This window comes from Trematomus bernacchii, unplaced genomic scaffold (genome assembly GCF_902827165.1).
Source record: "Trematomus bernacchii unplaced genomic scaffold, fTreBer1.1, whole genome shotgun sequence".
Classification (NCBI taxonomy): domain Eukaryota; kingdom Metazoa; phylum Chordata; class Actinopteri; order Perciformes; family Nototheniidae; genus Trematomus; species Trematomus bernacchii.
Window position 1 is genome coordinate 6,632,421 of NW_022987582.1, and position 12,219 is coordinate 6,644,639.

At 38.6% G+C, this 12,219-nt stretch overlaps 1 protein-coding gene across 4 annotated transcripts; it reads left to right on the forward strand.

Moving 5' to 3' along the window:
- The first annotated feature begins 66 nt into the window (after positions 1 to 66).
- Positions 67 to 11,688, forward strand: LOC117480751 (zinc finger protein ZFAT-like). Of its 4 annotated transcripts, none has more exons than XR_004555673.1 (24): positions 67 to 223; positions 1,186 to 1,344; positions 1,637 to 1,804; positions 1,995 to 2,126; positions 2,348 to 2,461; positions 2,591 to 2,707; positions 2,805 to 2,878; positions 3,097 to 3,167; positions 3,340 to 3,414; positions 3,757 to 3,905; positions 4,224 to 4,315; positions 4,481 to 4,629; positions 5,416 to 6,250; positions 6,799 to 6,925; positions 7,058 to 7,290; positions 7,824 to 7,905; positions 8,305 to 8,424; positions 9,516 to 9,689; positions 9,793 to 9,881; positions 10,013 to 10,151; positions 10,442 to 10,504; positions 10,913 to 11,000; positions 11,107 to 11,204; positions 11,288 to 11,467. XR_004555673.1 is itself a non-coding variant. In XM_034128201.1 (24 exons), exons 1-24 carry the CDS (start codon positions 205 to 207, stop codon positions 11,480 to 11,482), a joined length of 3,612 nt encoding a protein of 1,203 aa, XP_033984092.1. In that variant the 5' UTR covers positions 67 to 204; the 3' UTR covers positions 11,483 to 11,688. The 4 variants fall into 4 exon arrangements, 2 of the variants coding, with proteins under 2 accessions (XP_033984092.1, XP_033984093.1); XR_004555674.1 differs by having other exon boundaries at positions 11,282 to 11,447; XM_034128201.1 differs by having other exon boundaries at positions 10,398 to 10,504; positions 11,282 to 11,688.
- The last annotated feature ends 531 nt before the right edge of the window (positions 11,689 to 12,219 follow it).

Sequence of the window (12,219 nt, forward strand, 5' to 3'; positions counted from 1 at the left end):
AGGGGGCGCTGCTCTGCCAGCTCTAGCGTCACAACAGAGCACTTCCGCTGGTCGGAAGGACTTGTGTGGCAGATTCGTCAGAAATGTCTATGTGCGTTGTATCATATAAGGCTCTAAAATATAAATTCAGTGATGGCATTTAGCTGTATATGCCTTAACACCATCGATAAATTAGTATTGTTTTGTTGTTGAATCGCTGATGAAATGGATGGACAAAAAGCAGGTAAGAACTTTGGCTAGCTTCAACTCGAATATGTTTGTCGGGTATTCATGTTAGTTTGGGCCAAATCAAAATAAACAAACGTGTTAAGTTTTTATTTATTTTTTTCATTATTATCAGGCTTTTTTGTGATAAAGGTACTCTACTGTCATTCTCGGCAGCTGTCATGACTGACGGCAGAAAGTGTTGACTATCGTCAACCCTGAATCTGTCACCGTTATATTATTATATTGAACGTTTTGAGACAGCATCAAACTGTGTGGACAAAGATTGATGTTCGACCTTTATTTAAAAAGAAAAGACGTAAAGCTCATATTTTCATTTTTATTAAATTGTTAATCATCAATTTAACAATAATCAAATACATATTACTATATTAAAGTTGTAATATTAACACGCTCACGGTATCGTTATCTGTGGATGGACACAGTAATTGCCTAACGTTATTCATGTCGATGTGTCTGTCAGATGCTACTTTTTATTAAAGCTGACATCAATGTCCTAACAATTCTGAAATAACCTGTGCTGTATATAAATGACATCCTCCATTAGCCTTCCTCATTATTTAATTCACACTCCCTCCCATTTTCTTGATGTTCTCTCTCCTTGTAACTTCTGTTGCATGTACAATATAGACATTAGGCCTACAATTAAACACAAGAAAATGACAAAAATGTAAATATAAGCATCTGCAAAAACACATTTGCAGAATGTAACACCTTAACAAATAAAGATAAAAATGGACTGAAGCAATGTTCCTTTTTGTGTGTGTTTGTATATTAGATGTTATGCACTGTCAAGCAAAAAAACAAAACAAGTTCTTAATAGATATTGCAGTTGGTTGAAGGGTTTAGTCTTGGGGGTATCAGAATGAGGAAATGGGGTACAATCACTCAAAAATAACAACATTTGCTTTATTGTTGAGAGCAGGCATTGATATTAGCCTTCTTTCCTTTTCTCCACAGCTGGTTCTGTGTTTATGTGTCGGCTGTGCAACATCTTCTCTCCCAGTCGCTCTCAGCTGCTGGCCCATTGCTCCCAGCTGCACCCACAGCAGGAAGCCCCTGATGACATCATCGTTTCCCTGCAGCCCCTTATAGGAGAGACTGTGGAGACACCAGCAGGTCAGATTAGCTTATCATTGCTAGAATAACCATTCCAAAATGATAAAAAAACAAAACAACTATGCGCATAATATTTCAAAAGAATCATTACTTTGTTTAGTCATTTTTGAATGAATTTGACTTTGTTTAGGGAGATTACAATGAAGTTATTACAGTGTATCAGACACAGAAAAAAAGATATGGATGGAGATGGATAATCTCGTTGTTTCTGCGATCCCTTCGTGGAATCAGTTCATTGACAAATAACCTGGTGTTGTCTTCTTATTTGTTCTGCTGTTATGTCGGCTCACAGAGAGCCCAGTAAAGCGAAAACGAGGACGACCAAAAGGCTCTACAAAGAAGACGCGCACAGATTTGACAGAGGACAAGGCGGACTCCTCCAGTTCTCTGAAGGATGATGTTCGAAGACAAGAAGAAGGGAATAAGGAGAAGGGAGACAAACAATGTAGCTCATTACAAGGTAGTATTGGTCAATTGATATGTATCCCATAGTACTTTGTTCATACAAAAGACAAGAAGTACCCTATGCATGATAGAAGATTATTATGACCTTTAATTGTTTCAAGGATATGGTTTCAATTAGAGATTTTTGAAAATATACTACACCAACTGTTTTCCACCATTAACATTTTAACTTCTTTTTTTTTAAGGTGAAAGACATAACGGTGCACTAGGGCTTGAATGTAAAGACTGCCACCGCTCATTCAGCAACAGACGACAGATCCTCAAACACATCTGCCTGAGGGATGATGAGGAGGAGGAGGAGGACGAAGAGGAGAAAAGTGAGGAGTTAAATAAATCGGCAATTAAAAAGTTTTGGACATAGAGTTTTTCAAAGTTGCAGTGACCTCAGCAAGCATGTTTGGGATAATCTATTATTGGATAGATGATTAAATGTGTTAACTACAGATGTTGGGTAAAGGAACAGAAGAATACAATTTACATACATGAATTGTACTTGAAAATTCAGGTGATTATGCTTAACAGACCCAATACATTTTAGGGAGCGTCTCTGGTGGAGCGGGAGCTGAGAGTTCTGGGAGTTTGGATTCTGTTGGAGTAGATCCAAACCAAACGCAACAAAATCCAGCAAGGGCAGGACTTGTGAGAGAAAAAGGTGAGTTTAAGTTCAGAACATGGTTTCTTCAAATTAATTATTCCTAGGATGGACACTAATTCGTAAATTCGATTTGTAAATGATGAATGATGCTAGCGGCCTAACCCCTTCTTTTTCTCTGAGACACAGGCAGCCTCAGATCCCCAAGAAATAACCGAAGCCGCCGCTCCAAAGAAGGAGGCCTAGCAACAGGAAACAAGAAGTCTGTCATCAGCGTTGTTCTGACTGAAGATAAAACACTTCCAGGTTTGTCATAAAGTCATAAACATTTTGGCTAAAGACTGACTGGACTGCTTTATCAGAAATATTTACAAGAAAGACTTGTTTCCTTTTAACTCAACAGGTGTTTCTAAAATGGTTCCAGTAGAGGACAATTCAGTGGAAGCAGATTATTTGGCAATCCAAGCTCAACCTCAGGTAAACACAGGAATTCACCCAAACATTCACCCAAACTGTAAAGTATGTAGCCTGGCAGACAGTCTGGATTTATTTATAAACTCTTAACAGTGTCACACTCTTAGTGTATAAGTGTCTCAGGGTTGTGTTTCTGTAGAAGGTTATTTAAAAAAAGAAAGTATAACAAATCAGTCTTACATGTTAAAGTGTGTTTTTGTGTCTTTTATTTATTCTTCCAGGGTCAGACACAAGATCTTGCAAGTGAAGCCCCTTCCTGTGAGGGTAACCCTAAAACAGACCAGGAGCCAAGGTAGTGTCATAGAGAATGTCCATGTCCCCTAAAATTGCATGATTGATAAGACACATTGTTAGTAAGCTTGGTAAAATCTCACAGAAACATGTTGTTATAAATAATGTTTTTAAGCTCCTTGTTGTTTGGTGCTTGAAGCAGTCTGACCTTTACCTCCCACCTTTTACTCTAGTTCTAACCCGACCTCCACAACAACAGCACCGAGCAGAGGCTTCCAGGAATATTCTATCAAGCAAGATGCAACCAAGTACTGTATGCATACTGTTTATTGAATGTATTAACAATGATTTTATATTATTGTCATCTTAGCTTTGGGGAATCAGTGTAGTTGAATGATCCTGTGTAAAATACAAGCTACATACTAATGTGAATAATCTAATCTGACTATCTAACAAAATGCTTGCCTTGTCTATCCGTTAATTTGAAGAGTTAAGAGTATTCTCTTTCAGTATTGGTAATTTGCTTATCTGTGCAGCCTAGAGCCAGCCAAAGGATGTTATCTATTTTTTTCAACAACAACAAATTCACTGCTATGATGCAAACTATACGTCAACTTGTAAATGTAATTCCCTTACTCTCTGTCTCCCAGTCTACTTCAGAGCCAGCTGAAGATCTTTGCCTGTGAGTTCTGTAACAAAATCTTTAAGTTCAGACACTCACTGGTCGCCCACCTGAGGACACACACCCAGGAGAAACCATTCCAGTGTCCTCACTGTGACTACGCATCGGCCATCAAAGGTAGATCAGTGTCAGTGTCCTTATTGATTCATCATTAAAGAGGGTTAACAAAGTTTTTATATATATATATATATATATATATATATATATATATATATATATATATATATATATATATATATATATATATATATATATATATATATATATATAATAGTGCATAGGAACCAGCCCATGAGTATATTTGGAAATATCAATAGTCACAAACAAACAAAACGAAATTGCTGTAAGGATTTAAATAACAAAATCGTGAAACCTGCATCCACTGTAAATTCCTGTAAAAGCTGACTACCTTCCCACCTTCTTTTCTCCTTTAAGCCAATCTGAATGTTCACCTGAGGAAGCACACAGGAGAGAAGTTCAGCTGTCAGCACTGTCCTTTCAACTGCCTGAGCCCAGGACACCTCAAGGTGCTGTACCAACTCTATTACAGATATTGATAATATTAGTAGCAAAGTGTTATATCCAGAGTATAATTATTATTAACATAACAGCTTTGAGACAATACTAATTTCAACACCCACATAAATTGTTATTCTGGGCGCAGCAGTGATTCTGTGTTTCTGTTAATGCAGGTGCACATAGAGCGGGTCCATTTGAAGGTGAAGCAGCACTGCAGCTTTTGTGAGAAAAAATACTCAGATTTGAAGAACTTGCTGAAACACATGGAGAAACGACACAACCTGAATGATGCTGCTGTCTACCAGAGCTACCAAATACTCAGGTTTGATTTTAAACATCTACATTATTTAAGATAAGAATAAGATAAGAAGTACTTTATTGATCCCAATTTGTGAAATGTTTGCTGCAAGCAGCATAAAAAGACAAGGCATTGTATGTTAGAGAAATTAAAAGACTATAAATAAACAATCCAAAATGTAAACATCTCAAATAGAAATAAAATAGCATTACAAAAGTAGAAAATATACATGTTTAAATACGAATTTACAGTAACAAAATAAAAAGCAGGATATTATATGTTAGAAAAATATCACTCGTCACCGGCTTGAGCTTCAATATCAGGATACATGTATTTATAATCCTTGCAAGAATGGAAGTAGTCATCACATACTGTACAGAGCATTTGGTACAACTAGTTCCCAGAACAGTGTCCTTCACATGCTCATATACAAGAGAGGGTGTTACACAGTCACAAGATGGAGGAATACCGGTTCAAAGCAGTATTCAATGTTTAGTTTAGATTAGCTAAGGCCCATGTCAGAAATCATCATGCTTGTCATATGTCTATCTCCATAGAGGCTGAATCATCATGTTAATCACATAGCTATCATATGCCTAAAACAGTGTGTCCTGACACTCTTCTAGGTAATCATACATCCTGTTACGTACACAGCTACGTAGGGCCTTTGTTATCATGTGCTACTCTGATATTGGAAGAGTACATTCAGTATTTTCCCAACATTATATATACATTAAGTGTGTAAGGAATGGACTATTTGTTTGTTCCTTTCTGTCACACCTGCCCTTCTAATCTGTTCATGTGGTCCAGGTTGAAGACCCGTCAGGGCCTCAGGCAGCTCCTCTACCACTGTCCCACCTGTAACCGACGCTTTAAGAACCAGCTGGAGCGAGAGCGCCACCTGTTGGTCCACGGGCCCCAGCGTCCCTTTGCCTGCCTCCTCTGTGACCACGCTGCAACCAAGATGGCCAACCTCGCCGCTCATGTCAGGAAACACCTCTTCTTATATGTGTGCTGCGTGTGCGATGGGAAGTTTGTCAGCTCCCAGAGACTGAAGAGTCACCTGAAAGAATCTCACCTGGAGCTGGACCAGGGACAGGCCTTCACCGACTGCATCAACAACAGCTACTACCTGATACAGCCTGGGGGAGGCATGTGGGGGGAGGAGGAGCAGGACGATGTAGAGAAGGAAGAGCTAAGGATAGAGCAGGAGGGGGAAGATGAGGGCACAAGAGATGAGAGTAGAGGAAATGGTGAAGGAGAGGGGGAGTTGGGAGATGGCGAAGGGGGGCAGCCAAAAGTAGCAGCGAGCATAGATGTGGAGCAAGAGAAAGAGGAAGAAGAAGATAAATCTCAGAGTGAAACCACAGAAGAAGTGCAGGGTACGGAAAGAAAAATAAATGCACAGCAAAGTTCCAAAGAACAGCTTCATTCAGACATTTCTTCAGAAACTCCCATTGACAGACAGGAGGAAGAAACAGCTGGGCAGAAATCACAGGACAACTCTGAGGAGGCGTGCTCACCTAACACCCCTCTCTTAAAGGAAAGTACGCAAGGAAACTCACACTCAGCTGAGGAGAACACACACACAACTGTGTCATCACCGGCCGCAGGGGGAGATGAACTAACTCCACTTTCAGAAAGGGTAAAATAAATACAAGTACAATAATGTCAGCTTGCACATAAGCACATAACTCTTATTAATTGGCCACTTATTTTCATAATGAATCATTTTCCCTTATTTGTCCAACAATCCAGACTCAAAGATATTACATTTAATATAATGTTTAGACAAAGAAGTTAGTATTTTAGAAGGCCAAACAAGAGAATTATGGTATGTTTGACCTAAATATAATTTGATGGTTTATCAAATATCGAAATAGCTCCTGATGAATTGTTTTGTCGATGGAAATGACATCACTAAGGAATCCATCTCTAGTGCCTTTATGATCTTTAACATTACAAGGCTTTTTACAAATCTCTATAGGGTGTTCACAGACAATGTTAACACTCAAAAAGTAGTATGATGTAGTCTTATAATTTGTTATTGAATTTAAAGCATATGTAAATTAATGAATGCGTCTGAAATATTTACTTATCTTAGAGGAATTCTACTAACTCTTCCCATCCACTCCTGAGGTAGCAGCTTTGCTCCTGGCAGTCTGAGTTTTAATCTTTATCCTCTGTCGGCAGGTGTCGGAGGTTTTCCATCAGAATGCGTTCGAGCAGGTGTTCTCATCTCTTCCGAAGACTCGGCTCAATATGGAGTCTTTCCAACGGCTCAGGAAAATGTATGGGGACCTGGAATGTCAATACTGTGGTGAGAAGCTGGTTTTGTTTTATCCTGTTATTTAATTAGTTTCATTTCACAATATAGTATATTATTATCTATTACTTAGCTTTTCCTCTATGTGGCTTGAGTGTTTGATAGTTTCTTTTTTTTGCTGCATAGGTAAACTGTTCTGGTACAAAGTCCACTATAACATTCATGTGCGCACACACACCAAGGAGCACTCGCATTACTGTTCAAAGTGCAGCTACTCGTCCATCACCAAAAGCTCTTTGAAGCGGCACCAGATCCAGAAGCACAGCGGCGTGCTGCTGCCCTGTTCCAACCCCGGCTGTAAATACACCACACCTGACAAATACAAACTCCAGGCCCATTTGAGGACCCACCAGGAACAGGTAACAAGCCTTCACTATACTGGATAAAAAAGTTAATACCGGAATCTGAAGCTTTAATCATGGGTAAAACCTTAAGTGTTCGCTGTGTGCACAATTGTAAGTGCGTATTTTGACCATATCATAGTTGTTATGCATATTTTCCAACTCCAAGCTGTATAAACTTGAATGCATATTAGATTTAAGCATATTAGGTTATGTGTATTTGTGTAATGAGGGAGGGTGTGGCCTAAGGAGATCAACACCCTATATCAGGGTGCAAAATGGGCCCAATATCTGCACACATATATTTTCTCCTAGGAGAGCCTAAACCTCACTTGAATTATTTTTAATATTCAGGTTTGAGATTTATTCATATTTTGGTTTGACCGAAAGCACTGTAGTGGTTCAATAATCTAATTAATCCTCAAAAATACAACTTTCCTAATAATTGGGCACACAGTGTATTACCGATTACTTCTGTGAAGGATGCAGACATTGACGATTGATTTCTCTTGGTGGGGTTTGTCATGTTTTTCTCTTGCTGTTCATTTCAGGGAAAGAGTGCAGCATGTCCCGTCTGCAACAACAGCTATCCAGAGCACAGACTGAAGCACCACATCAAAACATCCCACCCCGGTAAAGAACACACAAATACAGTATATCTACAGATATAGACAAAACTCACACAAAACATTTTTCTCTTAAAAGTGTTAATTTTCAAACCTGTCGCTTTCAACCCAAAGCATTTGACTCACATGATTCATTCAACAGCCATCTGATATTTTGAATCTCTGATTTCTAATTCTTGATGACAAATCATGCGATTTTGTAGTTTAAAAAAACAAAACAACAACATGTGTTTCTAATCCACAGTGGGTTGTAGGGCTCAGAGGGTTTAATCAGTTTGAATGTTAGTTTGCTCAATCTGCCCTGCACTTAATAGCACCTAACTGAAATAAATATGAACTCACATAACCAAGTTTATTAACATTTCCGAGGTTGCTTTTACATTTTGTGTGTTGATGTGTTGTACAGATGCACTGCCTGTGCAGGGTAAAGGACTGATGGTGCAGCGTGCAGAGAAGTGCCCCTACTGTGAATCCTACTTCCTGAAGAACAGCAGTGACTTCCAGCGGCACATCTGGGCCCATCAAGGTGCGATATTCCTTTACCTTTAAACCAGGCAAACACAGACACTGCACAAGGATGGAGAAACACATGCAAAGTGTTTCACTGCATGATTAATGTGTGAAGTGAGCTTCTTCCATCTGGTTCTCCTCCTCCTGGCTGCCCTCCAGGAGGATGGACTAGACAAATACACACTGCAGACATTGTATACAAATAGAAACTCTAACAAACTAAATGTTCTACTTGTATGCTGTTGACAAAATCTCATAGAGGAAAATAAACAATGCTGAAAATAACAATTGGCAGAAGTTACCTTAAAATGATAAGACATTCTTTGTTTCAGTTTTGAGGACTGTTTTTCCTTCCAAGGATAGTTTGTTAAAAAACAACTCTTTTGCTAGGCCTTATGTTAAATATCTTAAATGTTATATTTATCTCGGAACCTAATGAGTGCCAATGCTTAATGACTATGTGGTTGCTTAGCTGAAGTTATTTGATACTTAAACCATGTCTTAATTAGCTGTGATGTCCAATGTTTTGCTTTGAGGAAGTGAATTGTTAATATCAGCCTCTTTGTCTCTTTACCTACCTCTTTAAACACTTGCCTACCTCAATGATCTTGCTTCCTTGAAGTTACATCACAGGCTGAGGATGTTGGCAGACATAAATCCAGCACAGGTGTTGATGAAGGTCTCAGTGAGCAGAGCCAGTTAATCAAAAAACACCTTGCAATGCATATGCTCACTATGTTATTCAGCAGTTTTATCTGATTTGGTTTTCTTCACACTTTCTCCCACCGTCCTTGAGATTTTGCATGTCCCACTAAAGAAAACTTGCCCATAAGCATCACTAACAATCCAGTCACAAATGTAGTCTTTGTCTGTAAAATATATGTTGCTAATTGTTATGTTATTCTAATAAACTACATATAATGTAAATGCACTCATAAACAACATTTTTAATTAAAAAAAGTTCTGTCTTATTTAGAGCAATCTGTAACACCTCATCAAATACCATCTTGATTTTAAACACTTTTATATCCCCTTGACTCTATAAAAGTCATGTTTTTGGAATGTTGTTGTTGTCTCATGTGGTTATTCTTTTGTTCTGGTGTGTAGGTGTGAAGCCGTATGTGTGCGGTGTGTGTGACTATGCGGGCCGCAGCAGGAGTAACCTGAAGACTCACATGAACCGACACAACACAGAGAAACGTCACCTCTGTGATCTGTGCGGGAAAAAGTTCAAATCTAAAGTCACGCTCAAAAGCCACAGACTGAGCCACACCAATGAAGGTACATATTATTTGTCTATTCATTGGAATTTGACTAACAGGATTTTTTAGAAAGTGAAAAGCGATGATTAATAAAAGGAGAATCTTTTTTTATGTTAATTCAGGGAAGCGTTTTCAATGTTCAGAGTGTGACTTCACCTCGGCCTCCAACCCGTCCTTGCTCAGACACATGGAGCAACACGCTGAGTTTAAGGTTGGAATAACACACAAGCATCACTCCAGATGTCATGTTCTTGTTTTGATAAAAAGATTGAGAAGTTGTTTAGAAAAGTCAAATTTGTATTTTTTAATCACGTCATATCTGGTTTTCTTCTATCTTTGTAGCCATTTCGCTGTGCACACTGCCACTACTCCTGTAACATTGCGGGTCCCCTGAAGCGACACTACAAGATAAAACACCCGGATCAGAAATATCAGAATGCCGGACCTGGACTGCCTAACCCCGATGCTCTGAAACAGCAAGGTCAGAACTCTGCTCTCATTCTGCCCTGTCGACACTTTTCATGTTGTTTATAGTCACATTTTGCCAAAGTAGGACACTTGTACTGAGTAAAGACTTTAAAAGTGTTGTGGTGAAGACTCTCAGGAGCGAGAATCTATTTTGTGCCAGGAGAAAAATCATTAAATATTACTTAATTCCTGCAGCAGTACAAAACAAAATGCTTGTTCAGCATAACCTAAAATAGCTTTTGTGTGTGTGTGTGTTTAGGGGGTATGAAGTGTCCTGAATGTGAATTTGTTTATGGCACCAAGTGGGAGCTGAATCGACACCTGAAGAGCAAACACAGCCTGAAAGTGGTGGAAGGCACCTGGGAGGTAAACAGTGTTCACTTACACAGAATAGATGCATTGAAACTGTTTTTTAACGTTGCTCTGAGGATTGGCTATGATCGTCTCACCGTAGGTCTGTCACATTGGAATGGTTATTGCAATTTTGGACATACATTAAACGCCTCCCGGAGGTTATTCTATATTGACATGGGTGTGCTCTGATTTTTCTCTTTAGCGCCACCCTTAGGTCATAGTTTTCACTTATTGTATGAAATATTTCAAAAACACAACAGCTATTAGTCTTGTTTCTGTCCCAAAATGATACCAAAATGTCAGGAGCGGGAAAAAAACAAAAAACATGCCAGCTCAATCATGTTAGAATTTAGTTTATTTATTCGTCAATGTCAGTATTTTCAGGTAAATGCAATCTCTGCCTTATCTATGAATATTCAGGTTGGGGAGACAGTGGAGGCTCAGTATGTGTCTGTGGAGGATGAAGAGCAGCTGACAGAAGTACCTGAAGAATCCCTACATGACAACGGTAACCACAGCAACAGTGATAAACAGACAGTAGGCACAAACCAGCCGACATGCTTTCATATGAACTTTGTGACACGTCACAATAAATGCGTGTCTTCTATGTTTAGTTAATATCCAGCAGATCACTGAATACAGTTCAGAGACTCACGATGCCGTCACCTCCATGGTTGCCATGGCGCCAGGCACTGTTACCGTCGTACAACAGGTAAACAACATCTCATCACATACTCAGGAAATCACGAGTGTTTACAGCAAAATGTTGATGTCGAGCTTTGTCTGAAGTTGCAGGTGAATGATGAGCAGGAAGTGGGGGACTGCAGAAACCAGCTGATGGTGGTGAATGCAGATGGGGGTCTAACAGGAGACCAGGTGATGGTGGTAGAGGACGCAAATGGCCTGGAGGCTCTGACAGTCCTCACTCAGGGAGAAAACACTCACCACTACATCGTCTACGTCCAGGAACACACTGTAGAAATCAACTAGGGATGCTAACATTTCATCATCTGTTGATCCATCAGTGTTGAAAAAGTGAAGTTACAGAAAATGTACCAGTAAGCAAATACAATATGGATTTTTATCATGATTAAGATCATTTCAGTTTTATTTGTACAAATGAAAACTATAAGTACAATAATTGTTTGTATTATTATGTGACATATTTTGTATTTACAAAGTATATTTAAATAAAAAGCCTGTCTTGCACTGCTCAATGCTCCTGATTGATTTTATTTCCTTAAAATACAAAACAAAATTCCAACGTATAACATTCATGAGTTATAGCATAAGTTCAGTTATTGCTCTAAAATATTCAGAAATTATTTAAATGTTAGTAAAGTAGTAATAAAAAATCATTTACAAATTGCCATTTATGATTGATTTGTTATGAACACAAAACATTTACATAATACTGGTAAATGAAACCACGAACTGTAAAACGTCAAAAAATCTTACACCAGAAACTAAGTACAACATGCATTATTTAGACAGTATGTGAACTCTGTAATTAGTCAATTTTCATATACACGAGATTTTTTCTTATTGACCTATGAATGCCATTTTCATATTTTATTGCAGCCAAGAAAGCATTTAGAATTCACAGTTTATTTAATTGTGGGTTTCGATGTAGAGTTAGTGAATGAACTGAAATGAATGCAACGATTTCGATGTGTTCACCCGTCTGTTCTGGATCATGGTGTTGTTCAGTCTCAGTCCAATAGGTG